This window comes from Dipteris shenzhenensis, chromosome 27, assembly GCF_047967505.1.
Source record: "Dipteris shenzhenensis isolate YYH24624 ecotype China chromosome 27, Dip_SZ_1.0, whole genome shotgun sequence".
Classification (NCBI taxonomy): domain Eukaryota; kingdom Viridiplantae; phylum Streptophyta; class Polypodiopsida; order Gleicheniales; family Dipteridaceae; genus Dipteris; species Dipteris shenzhenensis.
In genome coordinates, this window is record NC_141622.1 from 18,897,971 (window position 1) to 18,925,438 (window position 27,468).

The 27,468-nt window shown below is 46.2% G+C and overlaps 1 protein-coding gene and 1 pseudogene across 4 annotated transcripts in view; one reads left to right on the forward strand and one right to left on the reverse strand.

Moving 5' to 3' along the window:
* Positions 1 to 26,921, reverse strand: part of LOC147883985 (phospholipid-transporting ATPase 1-like) — a 41,754-nt gene extending 14,833 nt beyond the window's left edge. For 3 of the 4 annotated variants that reach the window (XM_087398211.1, XM_087398212.1, XM_087398213.1), the window contains exons 1-3: positions 24,611 to 26,921; positions 24,031 to 24,367; positions 22,889 to 23,789 (exon numbers count right to left, since the gene is read on the reverse strand). In XM_087398211.1, coding sequence (XP_087254337.1) covers positions 22,889 to 23,789; positions 24,031 to 24,367; positions 24,611 to 26,468 — 3,096 coding nt within the window. In that variant the 5' untranslated portion in view covers positions 26,469 to 26,921. The remainder of the gene's footprint in view (positions 1 to 22,888; positions 23,790 to 24,030; positions 24,368 to 24,610) is intronic. The other variant, XM_087398214.1, reaches the window with a different exon arrangement.
* LOC147883986 (uncharacterized) lies at positions 11,229 to 14,372 on the forward strand (annotated as a pseudogene).
* Positions 26,922 to 27,468: the final 547 nt, after the last annotated feature.

Below are 27,468 nucleotides of genomic sequence, written 5' to 3' on the forward strand. Positions count from 1 at the left end.
CACAACTTTCCTCAATGGAGATTGCTAGAGACGAGGGGTCACTCTGGACATAGCTCAGCGGGTTCAGAGATCGAGGAGACCATGCCCCTCGCCACAACGTGAGACAACCCGACAAACGCAGATCCAACATATTTTCACAGCTCACCAGAGAGCCACCACGGTGCCCGGCTTCTATGGCACTTGCAGCAGGAGGGGACCAGAGGTGCTGGTATGCACGCACAGAGAGACGGTTTGAGCTACTGGGCTCCACATGGATAGACTACCTCCCTTCTAGTACAGCACAGATGCTCTATTTTCTCCCCACCTATCACACGATGTCAACCAGGTTATCCACGAGGATCTATTACAGCTACACACATTTCGCACCTGGTTGGGACCAAGTGAACTCCTAGTGAAGCTTAGCTTCTACAGAGATCACTTCTTACATATCACAACGGAGGGTTTCATTGACCCACTAGGATACACACAGATTTACCTACCCCACTCACTGAGGATCTCTCTTGGGCAGTTCCAGGTCTCTTCACATAGACTTCGTATCAAGAGCCAGGAGGTTGCCAGGAGGTTGAGACAGAGGAGCACTTCATCTTCAGGTGTCTTGTTTACTACAAGATCCGAGTGCGTTTCTACTACCTCTTCACAGATAGCTATGGGATTTTGGCCCGATTCCTCTCCTACCCAGACCAGCGATGTTTGGCAAGTTTCATTCATGAGGTACTCAGACACCGCGAAAGAGTACTTCGAGCACGGAAACAAGAGTAGACTTTTTCATTGGTTGATCCCTCTCAGAGCTCTATCACGGAGTTTTTTCAGCCAGATCACATGGACCCCCATGAGATGAGGCCTCGACATGACCGTGACCCGGAGCCTGTGACCCGACAACTCAGACAGAGGGTTGACACACAGATCACACTTGGGGACATCCCCGTCCTGTTTACAATCGAAACCCGACCGACAAGGGTCATAGCAGCTTTGGTTAGACGTAGAGCTACGACCATGAGACGTGCTAGGGCTGCACCTTTGAGTGACCGACAGCACTCTATCGCCGATCTCATGCCCCCATTGCCTCATCCACCCTGATGTCTTGCTGATGATGACGATGATGATGAGATTGATATATAGTCGACCACCGACATGACTATGTTGTACTTAGGACTTAGTACTACCATTCTGCATTTTTGCATTTTGCATTGATGTGGATGCTCGTTTACTAACTCCACTACCACAGCTCATTTGTACCAAGTTTTTCAGAGTCTCTGAAACGAACCGTAACTAATTAATCCTTCGTTGTGAATATTCACGGACTCAAATTCACAGGCGTTGGCATACTGAATATCCTCCCATCCTATCTCATGGATCACATGTACAAAAGATACGTAACTTTTATTCCATCATGCCTATCCACAAGCCCTCAGTTCCCTAGATGGTTCTATAGAGAAACGATAGAGAAACCATAGGGTTTGCAGTGGAGCGATCAGAAAATAGACAATACTCAGATACAACTGAAGAACGGAACTCAGAAAACATAGTGCCTGTCGGTAATATGAAAAACTGAATACAAGAACCTCAAGCCATCGTGTTTGAAGGACTGTGGCTGAGGTGAATCTGTAGAGAGACAGTAGAACAGATAGCCGCAGAGGGAGCGTCACGCAGTCCTCCGTGTAGCTCAATGATGACGAGGATGATGGGAGCTGGAGCTGCCCTTGGAGATGGCTGAAACCAGCATGCTCTGAGGAAGGAACCTTCAGGCTATCTGGAATAGCAATAGGATGAAGAAAAGGAACTGATCTAGGGCAGAAGGAGCTGTTATGTAGCAGAGGAGCAGAAGGGGACAGATCTGGAGTAGGATGGGACAGATCTGGAGTAGAAGGATCTGATCTGGAGAAGAGGAGCAGAAGGGGACAGATCTGGAGTAGGATGGGACAGATCTGGAGCAGAAGGAGCTGAGCTGAAGTAGGGGAGCAGATCTGAGCAGAGGAGCAGAAGTTGGGAGCAGATCTTGGAGTAGAGGATGAAGCAGCCAGGAGGCATGAAGGAGAGGCAGGAGAGGGAGACATCAGAGGAGAGGTAGATGGAGCAGGCGGGCCTGCAGCAAAAGATGGAGGAGATGACGATCAGTTGCAGGTCCTGTCCTGTCCAGGAAGAGTCAAACAGAAGAGTGAGGGCAAAGGCCTCTTATAGGCCAGACCTAGCTGGTCGGCCAGCTGGTCGGTGGGCCTGCCAGCTGGTCGGCCAGCTGGTCGGTTGGGCCTGCCAGTTGGTCGGTGGGCCTGCCAGCTGGTCGGCCAGATCTGGTCGGCCAGACCAGCTGGACTTGCAGGCCATTTGTTTGGCTGAGAGAGCTGGCCTTTTGGCTGGCCTGTAAGCCATTTGATTGCCCCGTAAAGTGGGAATTGCTTAGTTGCTTAATACCCCCTCTCAATTGCCAATTTTGAGGGGCAAATATTGTGTGCTTGGAGCTTCGTGTAGGGATGTCGATGGTGGTGCTGGCTATTCCTGTGAAATACACAATAGAAGATCACAAGAGGAGTGCCCTTGCAAGGGAATTGTTCACTTCCTCAAGTGTCGTAGTTACACGTATGATACCAGATAGAAATAAGAACACTGTGAAGCTTGAGAGAATAAGCCACCCCCTCTCACCGCCGAAAAAGTGGAGGAAAGTGCAAAGGGAAGGAACAAATTTGTCGTAGCAGTACTGATAATCCAAAGAGATCGGAGCTGAACAGTGAGCTAGTGTGTGTCCGATCTTGGACCTCGGGAGAGAGGAGTCTATTCCCGCCTCCATGCAGGTAGAATATTCGAAACAACAGTCATCTAGACACATGTGAACAGAAAGGGTCCCTCCTAGGGAGAACTTGTAGATCCTGGAAGTCGATGCCGATGGAGGTAGAGGTGAAGTGTCATGACCCCCTCTTTCGAAAGAATGGGGAGTGTCAAGCCAGAAACCTAGAAAAGGAGGGAGGGATAGTAGTAGAAGATGGAGGTAAGAAAGGAAGGGAGGGATGGCAGTAGAAGATGGAGTTCTGAAAGGGAGGGAGGGATGGGAGTAGAAGATGGAGGTCTCTCCCTTAGTGCGCAGCGGAATGAAGAGGAAACTGATATGTTCATAGGAGTGATGCTCCCTGTACCTATGGCCTCCATGAAGAAGCAGGATCTTTAGATCACCTGAGATCTGGGGTCTTTAGATCACCATGGCTCTGATCTCCATGGCTCTCATCACCATGGCTCTGATACCATATAGAGAAACGATAGAGAAACCATAGGGTTTGCAGTGGAGCGATCAGAAAATAGACAATACTCAGATACAACTGAAGAACGGAACTCAGAAAACATAGTGCCTGTCGGTAATATGAAAAACTGAATACAAGAACCTCAAGCCATCGTGTCTGAAGGACTGTGGCTGAGGTGAATCTGTAGAGAGACAGTAGAACAGATAGCCGCAGAGGGAGCGTCACGCAGTCCTCCGTGTAGCTCAATGATGACGAGGATGATGGGAGCTGGAGCTGCCCTTGGAGATGGCTGAAACCAGCATGCTCTGAGGAAGGAACCTTCAGGCTATCTGGAATAGCAATAGGATGAAGAAAAGGAACTGATCTAGGGCAGAAGGAGCTGTTATGTAGCAGAGGAGCAGAAGGGGACAGATCTGGAGTAGGATGGGACAGATCTGGAGTAGAAGGATCTGATCTGGAGAAGAGGAGCAGAAGGGGACAGATCTGGAGTAGGATGGGACATATCTGGAGCAGAAGGAGCTGAGCTGAAGTAGGGGAGCAGATCTGAGCAGAGGAGCAGAAGTTGGGAGCAGATCTTGGAGTAGAGGATGAAGCAGCCAGGAGGCATGAAGGAGAGGCAGGAGAGGGAGACATCAGAGGAGAGGTAGATGGAGCAGGCGGGCCTGCAGCAAAAGATGGAGGAGATGAGGAACAGTTGCAGGTCCTGTCCTGTCCAGGAAGAGTCAAACAGAAGAGTGAGGGCAAAGGCCTCTTATAGGCCAGACCTAGCTGGTCGGCCAGCTGGTCGGTGGGCCTGCCAGCTGGTCGGCCAGCTGGTCGGTTGGGCCTGCCAGTTGGTCGGTGGGCCTGCCAGCTGGTCGGCCAACTGGTCGGCCAGATCTGGTCGGCCAGACCAGCTGGACTTGCAGGCCATTTGTTTGGCTGAGAGAGCTGGCCTTTTGGCTGGCCTGTAAGCCATTTGATTGCCCCGTAAAGTGGGAATTGCTTAGTTGCTTAATAGGTTCCCTCTGCCACATGTCATCATTTTAGACCTTTAACTTGGTACACCATTTACCCCTCTCTTGGGGCACAATTAAAACATTTGCCCCTTGGCATTATTACACATTTAGGTGCACCTAGGCCTTAGCACTCAGAACCACCTAGTCGATGTCAATACACCCTCACCTAGGACCTTGGCATTAACTTCCCTTGACCATTTTATTTACGCACATAAAATATTACAAAAGTCGGTCATCTAAGAGAAAATGCCCACCGATCTTTCCGAGGTCATGCTATCTCGACTAGAGCATAACATTCCTTCCCTCTTCAAGCATCAGCGTCCTCGATGATGAAATCTGGGAACACTCTCCGTAACTGATATACGGATTCCCAAGTAGCTTCTGATAGAGGTAGACCATGCCATGCAACCAACACCGTGGGTATCTTCCGATTACGCACTTGCATTGTTCCTCGGTCCAGGATTCTTGTTGGTTTGCGTCTTGCATTATCCTCTATCTCCTGAAACAAAACCACACCTTCGATTAGTGAGTCACATGTATGCAAAAATTTCTTTAAACGAGAAACATGAAACACTGGGTGCACCTTACATCCCGGTGATAATTCTAATTTTTAGGCTACCTTGCCTATTCTTTTTAGAATTAACCATGGCCCACAATATCGAGGTGATAACTTAGCACACTCTCCTGCAGTCAAAGACTTAGGAGTGCGAAGGAAATCTGAGAAAAACTTTTTCTCCTTCCTTAAATTCTCTAACGGATCGGTTTTCATCCGCATACGCCTTAGCTCTATCCATAGCTTGGCGGATGTTAGCTCTCGCAAGTGCTAGCATCTCCCGCATCTGAACCACAAAGTTCGCGGCACTAGGCACTTTCTGAGGTACTCCAACTATAGTTGGATTCGTTGGTCTATAACCATAGTTCAGCTCAAACGGACTGAACCTTGTAGAGGAATGTTTTCCATCATTGTAGGCAAACTCCAACAATGGCAACCACTTGTCCCATGTATGTTGCCTCAATGACACATATGCTCTAAGCATATCCTCTAAAATTTGGTTGATTCTTTTCGTCTGACCATCCGTTTCTGGATGATCCGCACTACTAATTCCCAACTCAGTCCTTAGTGTCTCAAATACCGCAGTCCAAAATTGACCGGTAAATTTGACTCTCTGTCTGACACTATGGATTTGGGTAATCCATGCAAATGAAATATATGTCTAATAAACAAATCCGCCACTTGCGGGGCACTAACAGATTCTCTAGTTGGAATAAAGTGAGCCATCTTGGTGAGACGATCAACCGCCACAAGGATAGAATCATATCCACCTTGTGTCGTAGGCAGCCCTACAATAAAGTCCATGAAAATGCTCTCCCACTTACTTAATGGTATCCCCAAGGGCTGTAAAAGGCCGGGTGGCTTCACCCGTTCTGCCTTACTTACCTGACACGAAAAACAACGTGTCACACATTCATGAATATGCTTTTTCATCTTTGGCCAAAAGAAATCTCGCTTCACGAGATCATATGTCTTCTCGACTCCTGGATGTCCCGCACATGGGTTGTCATGGCACTGTCGAATGACTCTCTGCCTGAGATCATTCTGATTAGGTACCATCCCTTATGGCATATCTTGCATACGTTTGGCCTTTTCTGAATGCCAGGTCATCCTTTTCGTTTTCCCCGGGTTTTAACACTTGAGCCTTAGGCCATAGACTCTGGACAAACTCGTCCACCTTTTGAGTTTCTCTAATCTCGGCCATTAGAGCACTCTCTAACACCGTGAAACTCATGTTATACATAATGCGTGACAACGCATCAGCAACCTTATTATCCTTGTCTCTTCGGTACCAAATCGTCAAATTAAACTCCCACATGAGTTCTGCCCACCTAGCTTGGCGGCCTCTCAAGTCAGGTTGTTTACAAAAATGTTTCAGAGTATCATGATCAACATCCACATAAAACTCTGATCCATACAAATAATGTCGCCATGTTTTCAAAGCATAGATAACAGCATACAACTCTAATTCATGAGTTGGTCAATTCCTTTGAGAGGCAGAAAGCTTCTTGCTTTCAAAGGCTACTAGCCTTCCCTCTTGGAGGAGAACTGCTCCTACCGCAATGCCACTTGCATCGGTTTCCAGGAACAACGATTTCTGGGGATCAACTATTTTTAACACCGGTCCTGTGACCACAGCTTGTTTTATGGTGTTAAAACTTTCTTGTTGATTCTGTTCCCATATAAAAGGTACTTTATCTGAGCTCAGATCAATCAATGGCGATACTATTTCGGAATATCCTTTGATATGCCTTCGATAAAATTGGACAAATCCCAAGAATGATCGCAAAGCGGTCAGACTATGAGGGATTGGCCAAGTCAGTATCACAGCCACTTTCTTTGGATCCATTTCTACCCCCTCTGAAGTAATTATGAATCCTAAATATTCAAGTCTAACCATACACATTATAGTTTTCTTTTTATTTACATAAAGACTGGCTTTCCTCAAAGTACTGAACACTATTCTTAAGTGTTCACGATGCTCAGTAATACTTTTACTGAATACTAGAATATCGTCAATAAAATGTACTACAAACTTTCCGATATACGGACGTAGTAAATTGTTCATAAGCATGACGAATGTAGCTGGAGCATTGGTAAGTCCAAAGGGCATTACCAAAACCTCATAATGACCAAACCTGCTTCTAAAAGCGATTTTATGCACATCCTCGGCTCTAATGCAGATCTGATGGTAGCCACACTTAAGATCTATCTTACTGAAAATTACGGCCCCATGTAATGCATCTAGCAAATCATCGATCTGAGCCATCGGATACCTGTGCTTAATAGTAATATTATTCAATGCTCTGTAATCTATACAGAGGCGAAAAGTATCATCTTTCTTCCTCTTTAATATCACTGGCGAAGCAAAAGGTGAAAAACTTGGTTGAATCTGCCGCAGCTTGAGGTATTCTTCCAATTGTCTTCGCACCTCGGCTTCTTCTGTAAAGCTTAATCTATAGGGAGGTCTATTTACAGTATCTGCCCCCGGGATAAGCTCAATTTTATGTTGAACATTCCGCTCTGGAGGTAACCCATAAGGTAACTCATCCCTAAAACAATCAGAGAACTTCTCCGATATCTCTTTAGCCAACTCGGCCATTTTCCCATCTTGGGTAGCCTCAGTGCTAGTCGACGCATCATCAATCGACTCTACCGATGCTATACACAGACACAAAAACTCTTTCGGAGTCTTCCGAATTTCGATGGCTGAAATCAATGGTCCTCGAGGTAAAATTTTTTCACCTCGCAAAACATATTCTACTCCGTTCATCTTGAACTAGTAAATATGCTTTTTCCAATCAATGGCTGGATTTTTCCAAAAATGCCAAGCCATGCCTAGGGCTATATCTGCGTGAGCAAGTCTGGTCAGTTCAAAGTCCAGCTTCTCAACATAGTCCTGAATTCGAAGTTCCAACTTGGTAACCCTTTGATCCCATACTTCAGTTGAACTTCCGTCCGCCATCCTAACCGTAGACGGACTAGTTTTCAACTTGAACCTCTTAATAAGCTTCGAGTTAATTACATTGTGCATTGACGCTGAGTCAAACAACACAATTACATCATGATTGGCTACTTGCCCTTTCATTTTAATCAACTCGGGCTCATCAAAAACCGTATACCCCGTTACTGCAGGCTTTGAAAGGATGTTATCAAGTGCACCACTTACTTAGTAACAGACACACTTAACAACACAGGTACTAACCTCTGAGAAGGTCCCGCCAATTGCATTTGCATATGTTCCGCATTGGGACTCTCCTGCATTTCCGCGTCGCATTCAGATATTATCATATTGGCCGTGCGACGGTCTTTGTTTAGTGGACAATCTTTCCATTGACATCGCTGAAGGCAACCGAAGCACAATCCTTCTTTTCTAGCTTTTTCTTTTTTGCTCAGGGGTCAACGAGGACTTTGACCAAGCCCGAGCTGCCATTGGAGTTACTTTCCTTTTCACCCCAACGGTGGTACTTGTCTTTGCTGGTCCCTCAACCGGCTTCACCTGCTTGGTTTGGCCACTTGGCTGCGAGACACTTGTCTTTGAAGTCCATTTCCTCTCAAATCCCCCTTTCCTCGGGTACTCATGCTGAGTCCCTACCTGCACAAATCCACTAGATCTGCCTCTGGCATCCTCATAGTTCAGGGCTACAGCAATAAATTCATCTAATGTAGTCACATATTTAGCCCGAACTTCCATTTTAATCTTGTCGTTCAGTCCATAGATATAGTCTTTCAACTGAACCGACATAGGGAGAGGGTCTGTTGTTTTCATAACACATTCCCTGAACTTGTCAGTGTACTCTGCCACCGACAAATTCCTCTGGCGAAGGTTTCTGTAAGCATCCCAAGCTCAGGTGGAAGAAAGTGTTCCTTAAATTCAGCTTTAAACCCTTCCCAGGTGGTAGGGGCAACTTGATCTTTCTGTTGCTTTATCCACCATCTATCCGCTGCCTCAATAAACAGGTGAGTGGTCTCGCAGATTTTCTTTAGATCAGATCTGCTTTCACATATGGCGAAGGCTTCTTCCCACTTGTGTAACCAAACCTCGATCACATCAGAACTGCGCTCGGTCATCCGACCAACGTACTTCTCCGGTCTATAGTTGGCAATATTAGGTACCTTGATCTTCGCACACTCTGATGAGCGTATACTGGGCTCTGGCTATGCTGAAGCTTTGCCCTTTTCATTTCTGGATGGTCTAACCGACAAGGCTTGCACCATCTCCCTAATTTCATTTTGACCAGCATTCACTTGAAGCTGCTGGTTCATGATCTGTTGTAAAGCATCTTCTAATACAGAAATCCTACCCACCAGAGTAGGTGTTGTGTGATGGGACATTTCTTGCGTAGATCGCACTCTAGATTCACCAAGATTTACCCTGGAATCTTGTTCCTCTGTCTCCGTTCTTTCAAAAGGGAAAATAGAAATTTATAATTTTTTTTTTCACTTCAAATTCCCCTTCTTTGTATCGGGGTCTTTTTCAGCTTGATATATATTGAGAAAAGATCCGATCTTGCACTTTCAGTGAGCACTCCCACTGCTGCGATGCCGAATGCGGAGTTATGGCATGCAAGATATAGGCACATGAGCTATGGCAACTTGATGACACTTCAAAAGCATGCTATGGTTGATGCATTGCCTCCTTTGGAGTCACCTCCTCCTCATGAATGTAAGGGTTCCATCCTTGGCAAGATGGATAGATTTCCTTTTAAGGAGGATGGTGCAGTAAGAGCTACTCGTAAATTACAGCTCATAAACAGTGATGTCTGCGGTCCCATGAGGACACCTGCGAGGCTTACACCTCAGCAAAATGGCAAAGCTGAGCGCAAGAATCGCACTCTTATGGAGATGGATAGATGCATGCTTACTAGTATGAAGTTGCCGTTGGAAGGCCTCGTGTGCAAATTATGTTTTGAATCGGGCTCCCACAAAGGCTTTGAAGACAATCACTCCCTATGAGGCATGGCATGGGAGAAAGCCTTCAGTGGATCACTTCAGAGTTTTTGGTTGTATTGCATATGCCCACGTGCCTATGGAGTTTCAACATAAGTTGTCAAATAAGGCACTTAAATGCATTTTTGTTGGGTACAGTGCACAAAGCAAAGGCTATCGCCTCTACAATCCTGCTTCTCGCAACATTTTGGTGAGTAGAGATGTTATATTTTCAGAGAATTCAGCACATACAAATGCTGAATTTACTATTCCAGCTTCTTCAGATGATGTTTTTGAGAAGATGCTTCCCATAGCATTTGGTTCCCCAGCTGAGGCTCATGCTGAAAATCAGAATTTACAGCAATCTCCTCCTGATCCACATGCCCCGATTCAGCCACATGCTGATTTTGTATCTCCACAAGGTGTGGATGAAGTTGTCAGGCAAGAGATTCAAGAGATACACACAGCCAAAACAGTTCTGAATCGGTGCTACAGACTCTCAGGAAGAGTAGGCTTGAGGCACCTTTGCCTGGCAGGACTCGTAGTGCAGTAAGGCACGCACAAGGGGCTCTTTCTGTTGAGACAGCTTATGCAGGTACTCTTCTTAATGAAGAAGAATCTAGAGGATAATGTGCATCGGATGCATGCTATGCACAATGAATTGCAGTCCATTGAGAAAAATCAGACTTCGGATGTTGTGGATTTGCCACCACGCAGGGTTGCCTATGTTCGACGTACGTTCCATTCTGTTCCGTAAATTCCGTACGTTCCCGTACGTTTGACTATTTTTTTAGGGTTTCGACCGATTAGGGTTTCTGTTTATTGCCCGTTTTTTACCGTTTGGGGCCAGCCTCTCCTCCTATATACCTCTCTCACCCATCCCCTCTCCACCAAGCACTCTTCCCTCTCCATCTCCCTAGCCATCAAGCAGCCCGCTGCCCACCTCTCCATCTCCCTCTCCCTCTCCATCTCCCCTCTCCATCTCCCTCTCTCCTCTCTATCTCCATCTCCATCTCCATCTCCATCTCGCTCTTCCTCTCCCTCTCCCTCTCCATCAAGCTCCCCCTCCATCTCCATCAAGCTCCCTCTTCATCCCCCTCCTCCATCACTTCTCCATCTCCCTCGGGCCTCTCCATCAAGCTCTCCCTCCATCTCCATCTCCCTCTCCCTCTCCATCAAGCTTCTCTCCATCTCCCTTGGGCCTCTCCATCAAGCTCCCTCTCCATCCCTCTCTCTCCCCCTCTCCATCAAGCTCCTCTCCATCTACCTTGGGCCTCTCCATCAAGCTCCCTCTCCATCTCCCTCTTCCTCCCTCTCCATCTCTCTCCTCTCCATCTCCCTCTTCCTCCCTCTCCATCTCTCTCCTCTCCATCTCCATCTCTCTCCTTCTCCATCTCCATCTCTCTCCCTTTCTCCAAGCACCAAGATTCAAGCCTCTTCGTCCTTCTTCCTCCTCATCTCTTTCTCTCTCTCTCTCTCTCTCTCTCTCTCTCTCTCACCCTCCCGTCACCCGCAATACCACCAAATATTCATGAAGCTTTTTCCTTGCATTGTGCTTACTTTGAGAGAGTGAAAGAGAAGTCCAATGTTTGCAAGTGGAGTTGCAAGTATTGCCCCAAGGTCCAAACTAGTAGTGTGACCCGCCTTCTTATCCATTTGTGTAAGTTGGGTGGGCAATGCGGACCATGCACGGGGATTCCCATTGACATTTTTCAAGATTGTTGTCAAAAGTACTTACCCTTGAACGAAAAAAGAAGACTTCTATGGCACGAGAGGAGATAGTGTGCCCGGACAATTCCTCATCCGAAGCGGAGGATGGGTCCTCTCAATCCGTCTCCTTTGCCTCCGTTGGGGCTGCTATGTCCTCCGGTACGGCATTAAAGAGAACGAAGACAAGTGATGCACCAAGGAGGAGGCAAGCCACTCTTGCCCAAGCCACGGGTGGCCTCTCTGGTCCATTGTCATTCTTGAAGGAGCGGCAAAGACAAGCTGAAATAGAGATTGCCCGCACCATCATTAATTGCAATCTCTCTTTCCATGTGCTTTGATGTGAACGGTGGCGAAGAATGGTAATGTTGAAATATGGAAAAAGAACTAGAACTAGAAACTGGAAATGAAATGAAATGACAAGACTAGAAGACAAGAAATACCTTGAGAAAAGTGTAGACAAGACACAAGCTAGACTGATAGATTAGAATGATGTGACCCATTGAATATATGGGCCAAAGTACAAGACATAATGCAAGAGTGTTTATGGGATAATTGTAGAAGTGCCACATGGCACACACTCAAGACATAAAGACTAGACTTAGACTTAGACTAGGAAATAGTACACTTAGTGTGCACTTATCTCCAACACCCTCCTTAAGTGGACACTAGGAGTAAGACAGAAAGAAAAGACTAGAAGACAGACATAAAGACTGATAGACTGAGAGACAAGATAGAAAACATGACAGACAAAAGATCCTGAGACACCCCTCCTCAAGTGATATCCTCATATGGGTCCACAAGGGTAGGGACAAGATGGATCTAAAACACAGTCAGATTGATAGACAAATAGACAGACAGACAAGACTAGATAGACAGAAGACTGACTGTAGACAAATAGAAAGACCAAGACACTAGAACCCCTTGACCTACATCATCGGTGGTCAAGGTGGTAGACAAAACATAGAAGTAATCAGAAAGCCCACTTTTCATCATGTAAGGAAGGAACAGCAGGATCAGCTGATGGAGATGTTGCAGCAACATGGGCTGAGGTAGATCCAGGAGCTGATGTAGAGGTTTTGGAGTAGCAGTCCCTCTCCCGGTGATTATCACGGCCACAAATGGTGCATGGATGAGCCTTGAAACAGTCCTTCTCCATATGATTAGTTTTGCCACAATGGGTGCAAGGCTTTCTTACCTTAGAACTTCCTTTCTTTGCTAAAAATGCAGTGTCAGTTACCTTTCGTTGTTGAGTTCTTTCTTCCTCTTGGAGAGCATTGATGATACCCTCAAGAGAAGGATTATTATGATACTTGAAGGTAGTGACAAGAGTATCATAGGAGTCAGGTAAGCTTTTGAGAAGCACAGCAATAGCAATATCTTCGGAGATGGGAGACTTAACTGACGCAAGCTGAACCATAAGACTGCGAAGATAATTAACATGAGAGGCTATAGTAGCTCCTTCCTGCATATGTAGATCAAAGAATGAGATCATAAGTGCAATTTTAGAGTTTTTAGATCGGGCTCCAAAAAGAGTATCCAGAGTGATCCATGCTTGAGGAGCAGACTGTATGTCGGAGATGTGATGAATGTAATCATCTCCAAGGCCGAGCAATATGATAGCATAGGCTTTGTCGTTCTTGGCAGCAACAACTTGCTCAGATGGACCTTCGGGAGCATCACGGTGAACAATGTCCCAAAGGCCTTCTTTCATAAGATGGCACTTGATTTTGATCTGCCAAGTATGAAAGTTGGACCCATTGAATTTGTCGATAGACATGAGAGGATGAGAGGAAGATGCCATGTGGGAAGGTCTTACCTCTTGCTAGGATGCAAGGGCAGTGTCTATTCCCTTACAATATTGCAGAAAATAAATGAGAAGGAGAGATCCCAGAAGCCGGTTCTCTCACCACTTTGTCAGGGCCATAGCATATGACAGCCCATCGAAGTAGGAGGAACCAGCAAAAAAGGAGACTGTTCTGCAAACTGAAATAGGCAGATGAAGTCGAAGAAGTCTTCAGCCTGTACGGATTCCGTACAGTCGTACGGACTGTACGGACGATGGTGCAGAATACTGACGACGGAGTACGGACGAAGACGAACGAAGTACGGCGGCGTACAGCGGCGGTCGTACGGAGAGGAGAGATGGATGCTGCGCAGATTTGTCGGTGGCAGCAGATCTGGCGCTCAGATCTGGCTGAGCGACAGCAGGAGCGGAAGCAGCGCCAGATCTGCGCAGATCTGACGTGCAGATCTGGAACTGCGCAACAGATCTGGCAGCGCAATGGCGTGCAGATCTGGAACTGCGCAACAGATCTGGAAGACGCGCAGATCGGGAAGAGAGATGGCGGGCAGATTTACAGCGGCAGCGAAGTACGACGTGGGGAAGACGGGAAGAAGAGGAAGATGGCGACCAGCTGAGCGGGGGAGAAATCTGAGAAGGGGCAGCTATGGCTGCAGCAGACTGAGGGGGGAGAAGAGGGATCAAGCTAGCTCTGATACCATGTTGAAATATGGAAAAAGAACTAGAACTAGAAACTGGAAATGAAATGAAATGACAAGACTAGAAGACAAGAAATACCTTGAGAAAAGTGTAGACAAGACACAAGCTAGACTGATAGATTAGAATGATGTGACCCATTGAATATATGGGCCAAAGTACAAGACATAATGCAAGAGTGTTTATGGGATAATTGTAGAAGTGCCACATGGCACACACTCAAGACATAAAGACTAGACTTAGACTTAGACTAGGAAATAGTACACTTAGTGTGCACTTATCTCCAACAGGTAAAAGCCATAGCCTCGGTTGGTCCATGTGAAGGGTGGGATGGAGTTAGCTACAGCGACATGCATACCAAGAAGCTAGATGAAGAGAGGGAGAGAATCAACAAGTCTCTCGAACCCGTGCGTGCCGAGTGGGCCAAGTATGGATACTCCATTCTCTCCAATCGATAGTGTGATAGAAAGAAGAGAAGGGTCACCATTCTAGTTGGTGGCACTCATGGTAGCAGAGCATCCATAGCCCGTATCAAGACATCCATGCCATCGACTCCCCGAACCTATGTGAGGCGCAGCTCTGGGATCACATCAACTACATCAGTTGCTGAGGACACCCCTGTGGCTAGAGAGCCGGAGTATGATGAGGAGGGCAATGTTCTTAGTGAGGGTGACTATGGTGAGGGGTCTCATGGATCCTAATCATCCTCTAGTAAGAGTGATCATAGTCTTGGATTTGACAGTGATGGGAGTACCTAGAGGCTAGGACCTAGAGCCTAGGCCCTAGGCTCTTGCCTGTAGTAGTAAAGCTTATTGTAAAACTTTCTGCATCTATATTAGACCTTGGTCCCCCTTTTTGTACTCACTACTTTATGTCAGGAGTCACGACTCGCTACTAATTGTAATGATATATCTTCAGTCCTTTTGACATGAATCATGAATCATGATATATCTTCGATCCTTTTAAGTTTTGCAAATTGCACGTATGCAACATGTAGAATGTTTCTGTTTCAACATTCAAGAATCAAGTCATGGACATGTTTGTGTTTCAACTTACTCTAAAACCCTAAAATCTCTCTTTTTTTTTGTATCGAACGTACCATCGACGTACACCTAAGATTTTTTAGTTCGTTTAGTATTGCACTAATATTGAACGGTATGCATCGAACGTGATCGTACGTGTCAACCATGCCACCAAGTAAGCATGCCATTGGTACCAAATGGGTTTTCAAAGTGAAAAGGAAGCCAAATGGGTCCATTGACAGGTATAAGGCAAGGCTAGTTGCCAAAGGCTATGCACAGAAGAAGGGCATAGATTAAGAGGAGACTTTTGCTCCTACATCGTAGATGACCACCATCAAGTCAGTTATTGCCATGGTTGCAAATTTTGTTTGGAATGTCCATCAGTTGGACATAAAAGCAACTTTCCTTAATGGGGACTTGCAGGAAGAGGTTTATGTGAAACAACCTCCTGGATTTGAACTTTCTGACAATGCACTTCAAGTTTGCAAGCTGAACAAAGCTTTATATGGGTTAAAACAAGCCCCACGTGCATGGTATGCCAAGATTGATGCATTCCTAGCAAGTAAGGGGTTACATAATAGTCCCACGGAAAGCATTCTCTACATCAAGAAGGATGGGGGGATATTTTGGTCATCATTCTTTATGTAGATGACATGCTGCTCACAGGGTCAAATGAGGAAATAAGTTGAAAGCTGAATTTGACATGACTAATTTGGGCATGTTGAATTTTTATTTGGGGATCTAGTTTATACAAGACAAGCGTGGCATCGTTATGTCTCAATCCAAGTATGTGCAAAAGCTCTTGGATAGGTTCAACATGCATGATTGTAAGCTTATAGCCACTCCCATGGAGCCGAGGCTGAAGCTTACTATGTATGATGCAGAAATTTCAATGGATGTCACACTTTACAGCCAAGCTGTTGGATGCCTCATCTATTTGTGCAATACTAGGCCCGATATTTAGTATGCAGTATCTCAGGTGAGCAGATATATGCACAGCCCAAAGACTACACATTGGCAGGCTGTAAAACGCATCTTCCGTTATTTGAAAGGCACAAAGTCTCATGGCTTGATTTTTTTCCAGCGGGGGTGACTTTCATATGCATGCTTATAGTGATTCAGATTGGGCTGGAGACTATGATACCAGGCAGTCCACTAGTGGTAATTGTCTCTTTTTTGGCAAAGCTTGCATTTCTTGGCTGAGCAAGAAGCAATCTACAATGGCTACTTCCTCATGTGAAGCGGCCAGCCCAAGAACTACGAAGTTACTTAAAGACATTTGGAACATCGCAACAAAGTACTAGGGCTAGCACACAAGCTAGCTCAACAAGTACTCACTACACAGCAAGTTTGTGATATTTACTTATCACTATTAGTTAATAGTGATCGTCAGTCCCATAGATCCTGAAGGGTCTCACACGGACTTTAATAAAATCATATCATCATATTCTCTCTCTCTCTCTCTCTCTCTCTCTCTCTCTCTGTATGTATGTACGAATCTATCTTTCTTTTGCGGCCATCCTCCCCACTACAACCATCCCCTCCACTGCTACTACTATCGCCACCTACTACTGTTGCCACTCATCCCCACTTCATCCCAAGACAAATGGCAGGGCCAAGAAGGCCTTGCTCTGTATCACCCCCCCCTCTTCTGCTCTTGAACCCCACCCCCCACCCCCCAAACCCGCTGTACACCAACCCCCCCTCCTCTAACATTCCCCCTCATACCCAGCTATCCACAAAGGGTGATCTCAGCCGTCTGACAGACAGCACCTTTCAGAAGCCATAATGCGCAGTTCCTGAAGGGCTTTTTCAACAGTCGGGACTTCATTGGCATGGAAAGAGAACCCACAACAAAAACAAAAGAAAAAGAAAGCTTCCTCAACAAAACAACACTCATTTTATATACCTTTGTACGACTAGAATATATCAAATTGTACAAATTTAGAAATTTTTGTCGTTCTAAAGTCCAAAAATCTACACAAATAAAAGAGAAAACGGAAGAGAAGAAAAAAGAGAGAACAAAATTTTTTTGAAAAACAAAAGGAAGGCATGTTTAGCAAGCAAAGCAACACTTATGTCGTCATCAGTAAGCAGCTATACTGAGTTTCTAAAGACCTGCAGAGTCTCTTGGGCAAACCTAGTGCTTACTAAAATACATCAAATAAACAAAAGAGAAAGAAAACAAGAAATAAAGAACAAAGGACGAAGGTGAATAAGCAAATCAAGAAACAAAATCGACCAAAAAACAGGAATAAAATCTCTCTCTCTCTCTCATTTGCACGAATGAAACAAAGAATTTACAGAATGAATGAATTATTTAAAACATTAAAAAATAAATGAAAACCTTACACTTATGTACTATTTCCTACGAAGATGCAAAATTACAATCCTAACTTAGAAAGCACATGCATACTCAAACTCTCTTTTGAAACTAAAAGAATACACTTATGTACTATTTCGTACAAAGATGCAAAATTACGATCCTAACTTAGTAAGCACATGCATACTCAAACTCTCTTTTGAAACTAAAAGAAAAACAGGCTATTCGGCTCCCTGCTTTTTGTTTTCAGCTTATATCCAATCATTCTAAACATGCCTAAGGCCGATACACCATAGATAAAAGACTTCATATCTAAGATTGTGTGTACTTTTTTCATTATTTTTCTTGGATTATACCTCTTGTGTATTAGTAAAGTGATCAAATTACTGCATTGAGTGATAAAAGACTCCTTAGTTGTACAAAGGCGAAAAAATCTATAGAATTGGGAAGAAATGACTCCATATTTTGCCAAATCAGAAATGTTTTGAGTCAATGTGAGGCAATTTTATAAGGTGTAAACCACTATATTCAGGTTGTTCACATTTATCATATATATCAACCTCTAATCCTACGGAAGATTGAAAAGTTTAAGATTTAAGAAAACACAAGAATCCCCTCTTGAAGTGTGTATCAGTTCACTCATTTTGTTACACGGTAAAATGACAAGAAGCCAACCAAGGGGTATAACCCACAAAATACCTCGGTATGATGATGAGTTTAAGAACCTCAAGCCTTGCTGGCACTTCGAAACCAAACAAGGGCACCCACAGCCAGGCAGAGATGAGCTAGTGTGTTTCTCCTACAATGCTCTACACCTCTACATCAATTTTGTTCACTATGGTATCCCCAACAAAGGCACATGCCATTAAGTTGGAGTTCTACAGGGAGCAGTTTCTCCATTTGGCTGAGGATGAATTTATTAGGCCACCAGGATATTACAAATCCATCTCTCATATGGAGTGCCGATAGCCATGGGTCAGCTTTGGACCTCATCCCATGGATTCATATCGAGACAAGAGTGATAGGGCGAGCCCATGTGTCATCACCATGAGTTGAAATTCTGCACCCTATGTCATATGTCAAAGGTGGAGAGAAAGGAGCATGTGCTCATAACATAACCTCAAGCCACACCAGTGTAGCTTTGAGCAGGGCTTTCAGGATATGAGCTGAGTTGTTGATCACCTAGACCTGTGCAGCCCTTTTGTTATCAGAGGTCATGCATCTCAGGCGTACCATCATTCGACAAAATGTTTAGCCAAGAGCAATAAAAACAACCCGGATTGACACAGTTAGTAAGCACATGCCCCATCCCAGGCACACTCATTGCCGCTTTCACAGCACCTTGAGTGAGACTCACAAAGTGAGCCAGGAGACACACAAGCAAATCTTGGACAGACTCCCGAGACACCAGGATTCCAGCTCGAACTCTAGCCCAAGCTCACTGACAGCCCTGATCATTCATAGCTGAACATAGACAGAGCTCGCCACACTCCACGATGCCAGGCTACCGCAGTGACTCATCTCACCACATCACGAGCAAGATCAGCAGAACAGATTGGCATGCAATAAATGCAGATCCCAGCCATACTGCCACGATATTAGGGACCGTAGAGATTTTAGCCCAGCTCACCGACACTCTGAGATGAGATGAGAAATTACCCAACATAGGGTAAGCACAGCGGAAGACTGATAGTATTGCCCAAGAGCTCACACAATGTGGTGTGGGGTGTGGAATCACAAACTTCTTAACTTAATGTGCATAGATGTGTAAGCCAGTCAATAGACAATGCTTAGAGACAAATATAGAAGCAACACTTTATATTTCCGTCCATCCAGAAAGTAGGACAGGATACAATACCAAAAGGTTCTCCTACTAGATGTCAAGCACTTCTAGATCTCTGAGCCCGCGTGCTCCACCTCGAGCAGATGTAGACTCTATCTACAGTGTTCTTCTCCGCCTTACTGCCTGTGAATCAGCCTAGGTGGGCAGCACCTTGCTAGCTCAGTCTGCAGCTCTCTGTAGGTCTTCTTCACCTCCTGGGAGTAGGTCCAAGAATGCCTTATCTGCTGCTCCTGTCTGCTGCAGGTTTGCTGCTCCAGAAGATCTTGAATGAGGCCAAGGGGCCTCTCCTTTTATAGGGCACAAGGCCCTTGAACCAACAGACCTGGTAGGGCCGACTTTTAGGGTCTGTTTGGGCCAACCAGTCTGCCCCCCCCAGTCTGTAAACCGATCTAGTTGGGGGCTGTTCTTCAGACCCACCTGGCCACGTGGCAGCCCGCCATAGTATAGAGAAACGATAGGGTTCGCAGTGGAGCGATCAAAAATAGACAATACTCAGACACAACTGAAGAACAGATCTCAGAAAACATAGTGCCTGTCGGTAATATGAAAAACTGAATACAAGAACCCCAAGCCGTCGTGTCTCAAAGACCGTGGCTGAGGTGAATCAGGAAGATGATTCCATGTAGAGAAACAGTAGAAAATGATAGCAGCAGAGGGAGCGAAACGCAGTCCTCCGTGTAGCTTGATGATGACGAAGATGATGAAGGGCTGGAGCTGCCCTAGGAAATGGCTGAAAACCAGCATGCTCTGAGGAAGGAACCTTCAAGCTATCTGGAATAGCAACATGATGAAGAAAAGGAGCAGATCTAGGGCAGAAGGAGCAGATCTGGAGTAGAGGAGCAGAAGGGACAAATCTAGAGCAAGGGGGGGCAGATCTGGAGCAGAAGGGACTGCAGCAAAGGATAGAGGAGGTGTAGAGCAGCTGCAGGTCCTGTCCTGAGGTAGGAGAAGATGGCAGAAAGCAGAACTGGAGCAGGCGGGGCTGCAGCAAAGGATGGAGGAGATGAGGAGCAGCTGCAAGTCCTGTCCTGTCACTGAGAGTGTGGGGGCTATCCAGCATGTCCCTTGCCAACAAACCGAACAACATCATGCACTGTATGAAAAGGAGGACTCTTTTGGGTGGCAGGGTTTATAGGCCTGACCTAGCTGGTCGGCCAGCTGGTCGGCGGGCCTGCCAGCTGGTCGGTGGACTTGCCAGCTGGTCGGTGGGCCTGCCAGCTGGTCGGCCGGCTGGTTGGCCAGTTCTGGTCGGCCAGACCCCTGCTGGCTGCTGGTCGGCCAGTTCTGGTTGGCCAGACCCCTGCTGGCTGACCTTTTGGCTGGCCTGCAGACTGGTATGTTTGCCCCATAAATTGGGGATTGCTAGTTGCTTAACACCCCCTCTCAATTGCCAATTTGGAGGGGCAGACATTGTGTGCGTGGAGCTTCGTGTAGGGATGTCGACGGTGGTGGTGGCTATCCCTGTGAAATGCCCAAGAGATGATCACAAGAGGAGTGCCCTTGCAAGGGAATTGTTCACTTCCTCAAGTGCCTAAGTTACACGTATGATCAGCAGAAATAAGAACACTGTGAAGCTCGAGAGAATAAGCCACCCCCTCTCACTGCCGAAAGGTGGAGGGAAAAGCAAAGGTAAAGAACAAATATGTCGTAGCAGCACTGATAATCCAGAGATGGTAGGATTTCACCAAAGGAAGAGGTCGGAGCTGAACAGTGATCCAGTGTGTGCCCGATCTTGAACCTCGGGAGAAAGGAGTCTATCCCCACCTCCATAAATGTAGAAGATTCGAACAGAAACATCAAGACACATCTGAACAGAAAGGGTCCCGCCTAGGGAGAACTTGTAGATCCTGGAAGTCGATGCCAATGGAGATCTGGTAGAGGTGAAGGATCATGACCTCCTTGTTCAAAGGAATGGGGAGTGTCAAGCCTGAAACCGAAAAGGGAGGGAGGGATGGGTGTAGAAGATGGAGGTAAGAAAGGAGGGAGGGATGGGAGTAGAAGATGGAGTCCTGAAAGGGAGGAGGGATGGAGTTCTCTCCCTTAGTGCGCAGCGGAATGAAGAGGAAACTGATATGTTCATAGGAGTGATGCTCCCCGTACCTATGGCCTCCTTAAAGAAGCAGGATCTTTAGATCACCAACGATCTGGGGTCTTTAGATCACCATGCCTATGATACCATATAGAGAAACGATAGGGTTTGCAGTGGAGCGATCAAAAATAGACGATACTCAGACACAACTGAAGGGGTCTTTAGATCACCATGGCTCTGATACCATATAGAGAAACGATAGGGTTTGCGGTGGAGCGATCAAAAATAGACGATACTCAGACACAACTGAAGAACAGAACTCAGAAAACATAGTGCCTGTCGGTAATATGAAAAACTGAATACAAGAACCTGAAGCCGTCGTGTCTCAAAGACCGTGGCTGAGGTGAATCAGAAAGATGATTCCATGTAGAGAAACAGTAGAAAATGATAGCAGCAGAGGGAGCGAAACGCAGTCCTCCGTGTAGCTTGATGATGACGAAGATGATGAAGGGCTGGAGCTGCCCTAGGAAATGGCTTAAAACCAGCATGCTCTGAGGAAGGAACCTTCAGGCTATCTGGAATAGCAACATGATGAAGAAAAGGAGCAGATCTGGGGCAGAAGGAGCAGATCTGGAGCAGAGGAGCAGAAGGGACAGATCTGGAGCAATGGGGGGCAGATTTGGAGCAGAAGGGACTGCAGCAAAGGATGGAGGAGGTGTAGAGCAGCTGCAGGTCCTGTCCTGTCACTGAGAGTGTGGGGGCTAGTGCCTTTATAGGCCTGACCTAGCTGGCCGGCCAGCTGGTCGGCCAGCTGGTTGGCCAGTTCTGGTCGGCCAGACCCCTGCTGGCTGCTGGTCGGCCAGTTCTGGTTGGCCAGACCCCTGCTGGCTGACCTTTTGGCTGGCCTGCAGACTGGTATGTTTGCCCCATAAATTGGGTATTGCTAGTTGCTTAACACATAGGCCCAGGCACTCTGCCCACCTGCTGGCCCTGTTCTAGGCCTGTTGCAGGCTCCATACAAGGCCCAAAGGCCCTGCCATGCAGGCGCCTTTGGCCACTGCAGATCCTGCCTTCTGTCAGGCTTCCAGCAGCCCTGTTCTCCATCCAATAAACCTCCGTACAGTGGGCACTGGGGCCGTACTCTGCTGATGTCATCATGCCCTTTACAGGGCCCCCTTGCAGGCCGTACGCCTGCTCTAAATTTCCGTCTTGCCAGGTCAGATCCAGGGCTACATCCCCCGCCATCTCTCCTGCACAAGGTCTCCTTCTAATGCGTTTCTTGTGCTGTCCACATGACAGCTCATGTGCTGCCCATGTGGCGGCCCCATTCTCTGCCCATGTGGCAGTCTATACATCCCTAGGTCCACCCCCCCATGCTCTCCTCATATGGGGGCTGGGGAGGTGACCATTCCAACAAAAACTGCAAGTCAATCTCCATGGCATTTACCACAAATGGAAAGTCCTTAAAGTTCCATAACTATTCCAGAGTTCACAAGTGGCTTATAAGGAATGTTTATTTAGGCATTCATGCTCACATCACACAAGTGTAATAGAGGATTGTTAGCTTTTAGAGTTCCAAAACAACTGTGAAGCTAACAGGTGATCTTTTCTTTTAAGCATACCTTCTAATGCATCAACACCAATGATGAATGAAAAATAATTGTTAAAAAGATTCCAACATCTTTTCGCTCTTTTAGCGTGCTATGCTGTAACATGTACTCAAATAAAACCAAACACACCACTAAAACAGGCATTACCTCCTGCTCCAGATCCATCTCCTGCTCAGAACTTACTTCCTGCTCGAGGTCCTTCTGTAAAGCATGGACAAGACTGTTTCCATCAATGATCAGGGCTAGAGGTCGTCTAAATTTATTGTGCACCAATGACTGCTCCTGACTTGTATGTCCATCAGCATGTAAGCAACTTGACAACAAGGTAGTATTTGACCGAAAGCCCCTCAACACCAGATTTGATTGCAAATTTTCAGCAAGCTTATGCTTGCGGTGGTTTTGCAAAAGAGACACGCTCTGAGTTTCTGTTAAAGTTCGAATAGTTTCTTTGGCTTTTTTAAGTTGACGTCTACAATCAATTGGTGTGGTTGAGCTTATAATGATCTGCTCCATATCATGAGTTAAGAGGCTGCATGAGAACCCAATAGAAATTGCTGTTTCTTGCTTGTCTCCAGTTAGCATCCATACCTTCATTCCTGCTTCTCTCAATGCGGCAATGGTTTCTGGGACACCGTCTTGTAACTTATCCTCTATACCTGTTGCACCCAAAAGAACAAGATCCTTTTCAACAGTCTCTGCAACTTCACGAAGCAAGCCCACTCTGTTTACAAGCGCTTTGCTTGCACTGGCATACCTGTTATCCCACATTTGAAATTCAGCTTCTGACAATTCCTTAGAAGCAACTACTAGAGTACGAAGCCCTTCTCTGGCATACTGGTCAACATGTGTCAATGTGGAAAACAAAACATCATCACGATGTTTTTCTGCTTCAGGCTTCACCAAAGATGAGGCATGCTTTGCAACCAAACCCATTACAGTTGTATCTGCACCCTTCAGCAACACTTTGATAGACTTATCAGGGCAACGAGCAACTACAGACATTCGTTTACGCACACTATCAAACTCATGGAGTCCCAACAGCTCAAATCTGCATGCCCAATAAAGTGGATCAGCCTTGAACCTATAATTTTGGAACCTAACCTTGGTGTAGTGGTAAAACGAGTGATGAAGATTGCTATAACAATTCATCAGCCAAAATCAGAAATCACAGAATGGGGGAAAAGCAGAGGTGTGTTTCGCAGAAGAACTTTCCCAGACATCCAGCAACCAGCAATTAATCGCTCCTACATTTAACTCCAGGTCACATTTCAGTTGCAGACAGACCATACCTTTGACGTTCACCCTGCACTTCAAGTATAAGATGTGAAGACGTGCGTTCAATTAGAACATATCCGTATGATGCAGCTGCCAAGACAAGCGCTTGTTCATCAGGGGATTCTGCCTGATATTCTATAATGTGGCAATCTACAGATGGTGAAGCCGTAGTTGAAGACTCAAACCCTCTTTCCTCAGTGACCCTGATTGGGACAACTGTGTTACAAACAGCTAAAGAGAGGAAAAAATCATGCACTGCTTTCTTCTCTAATGTCTGCTGGGAGTTTCGTATCATCCGCAACAGCTTCAAATCCACGTTCGCAAACTGCTTTGGCCTTGATATACAATTATCTACATAAGCACATGAAACAGAACATATGAGATTCACATCACAGCAATGCCCACTTTTGCTATATCAGAGTTGCCGTTACCATTTCAGCCTTGGGCATTAAGTGTCTTACAGACATAAGCGGGAAAACTATTGAGGATGAACACAAAGCTTTTCATAATTTAGCATGCTCAGATTGCCAAATGACCAGGTTCACTCCCCCCAATGCACATAAAGTTTCACAGGATTGACATACACAGGCATACCTTTCCTTGCCAGGTTCGGTGATAGATCTCCATGGCTACCTTGATAAGCCACTGCATCACTGTAGTCAATGCCATCTATGCTCGCAGAGTGAAATTCCATCTTATTCTGAGTTAACGTTCCCGTTTTATCAGAGAAAATGTACTTTATCTGACCAAGATCTTCATTGATGTTCAAAGCTCTACACTCCAAACATGTGTCCGAGTCCATATGATACATCTCTGTATCCCTACTCATGCATGTTGACTGACCTAATCGGACAAGTTCCATCGATATATACAGTGAGATGGGTATCATAACCTGAAACATTATAATAAAGCTCAAAAATGCAAATACGGCCTCTCCTGCAGCATTATAAAAATCCACATCTTCTCCAGTAGAGGTATCTAGCTTGTGGTAATAAGGCAGCAAATCAAGTATGCTCTGATATTTGGCAACCCATAATCCCATCAGAAGGCCCCCCACTAAACAAATTACAATGAGAAAAAAAGCCAACCACATTGTAGCACTATTCATTTGAGATTCTAGTTTGCTTCTTTTGGATTGGGCCCCTGAACTGTTCATCATCACTTTTGTGTCCTTTCCAGTACAAACTACAACCCCAACGATCCATGAGGTGTTCTTCAACTCACATCCTCGAAGAATAACATTGGAGGATCCTAATGGAATCTCAATATTATCCAGCTCCATATACGCTGTAAACTCATAAATATTTTTAGTTGGAGGCTCACAGACCACAACCCCAGATAAAGCGTTAAAGTCAGACTGCTTAACTTGTGTTTCTTGTCGAGCATATCGGGTCTTCAGATTGGATTCCCCATCCAGATTCAGAGTTTGGATATAAGCAGCACCGCTAGGTTCGCTTGTTGCAAGCAATACGATATCACAAGGAACGGGACTGTTAGCAGCAACCTTGACTATTTCTCCGACCTCTATCCACTTCCACTTTTTGGGTCTGAACTGGCCCTGGAAAAACACTTGTGCTATCCTGTTATTCTCGACGATGTCAGATTTGTGTCTACCCCAGTCTTCATATCCATCTTTGATTGCTGTGACAACCAAGACAAATAATAGGGGGAAGAGCGAAGCTGTTCTACCAAAAACAGCAAGCCGATTAATCTGATTCAGGATAATAATAACCAAAAAATAGATGTAGGCGACACGGCGGAACTGCTCGAACAAATTTTTTGGGATAAAAGACAGAAATGTGTACTTGCTGGTTCGCACTTTGTTACCACAGAAGTCACCGTTCTCGCTCGTCCGCATTGGATTGTTGATATATACCCTGCGCACCTTGCTATTCACTTGTTTTTTACTGTTATCCCGGTCAGACGATACTCCCAGGGCTCCAGAAGGAGAGCTGAGCCCGGTTTTTTCTATTTCAGGCAGGGCCGATGAGTCCTGTGAGGCGTGTACGTCTCCCGTGAAAGATGTAGTCTCCCAAGGCTCAAGAAGCTCATAAGAAGGTTGGCCCAAATCGGGCTCAAACCGCTCCAGGTCAGGCACGATAACATCTAATTGACTCAAGGACCCGGAGCGGGATGTTCGTAAAGCGTTTATTGAGACTGGAAGTTCTCGTGCTGCTGTGGCTGTCTCTGATGGATGCACGGGAGAGATGTTTTCCGGTGCGTTGAGATCCTCAGAAACTGTCAAAGGAAGCGTAGAAACAAGCTGTCCGTCCTTCTTCGCCGGGGCGGTACTGCCCTCACCTTTCGTGGTTCCATCCGGGAGAGAATTGTTGCCGATACGGAGACAACTGAATCCGTTCTGGATAACAGGCGACGAAGGCGAGGTTCCTGGTGGTGAAATTGTCGCGGGAGGCGTCGAAGAGGCCAGAAGGTGCTGCTTACACGATGCCATCGTGTCATGCAGAGGCAAATCGATTCTCTTCGTTTCTCGCAAATTTGCAGCAGCAAAGCCGCACGGCAGAAAATCAAAGCTCAATCTCTTCTTTCGCTAGCAAGTTCATAGCAACGTGAGCGGCTTGATGCAGAGCCGAATCGAGAAAAAACACAGTTCAGCCGAACCTCGTTTGCAAACCAGGGCGAGTGCGAAATTCTCCCCGGGGACCTCCGACTCTTCGTGTTGCGCAGAAGTCCGTGGCCTGAAGATCCGGAAAACCGAGCTTTGGCGATGAGGTCGCAAACGCTTCTGCGCCATAATCAAAGTGCTGCATTCTTCATGGGGGGGGGGAGGCAGGAAAGACTGAGAAGTAAGAAGGAGGGGGGAAGGGAAAAGGGGGAATGGAGGATATGGAGATGGCGAAGAGGAATTCTTTAGGGCTGGAGTGAAGGCTATGGCTATGGCGAAGCTCCAAGTTCCGACAGAGAAGAAGAAGAAGAAGAAGAAGAAACCATAAAGACGACCACCAAAAAAGACAATACAAAAACAGCCGGTCACCCCCTCCCTTCCTACCACCGGCCCTTCCGGTCTCACCCGGTCACACCCGAAGCCCCAACTCTGACCATGATTAAGCCCCCCTTCACCCAGCATGGTTTACAATGCATGAGATAGAATAGATCAAGGCTCCTTACACACCTCCAAAGGGTGCCCAAATTGTGGCCACCCAAAAACACTCATAGCGGGCTCGAATGGGCACTCCCCATTACACACCCGCCACCCATTGATCAAAGTGCGGGCACCCAAAAACACTCATAAGCGGACTGGAATGGGCACCCCCAAACCATTACACACCGACCACCCATTGTGAGATCGTTAAAAAATAGGTGCCCACCACTGATGGGCACCCATTTTACACACCGCGCCCAAGTACAAACGCCTTTTGTAAAAATGAGGGCCAGAATGGGAGTGGAGCTGGGGGACCCAAATCGTGATGGTGATTGGCTGAATCCAGCCCTAC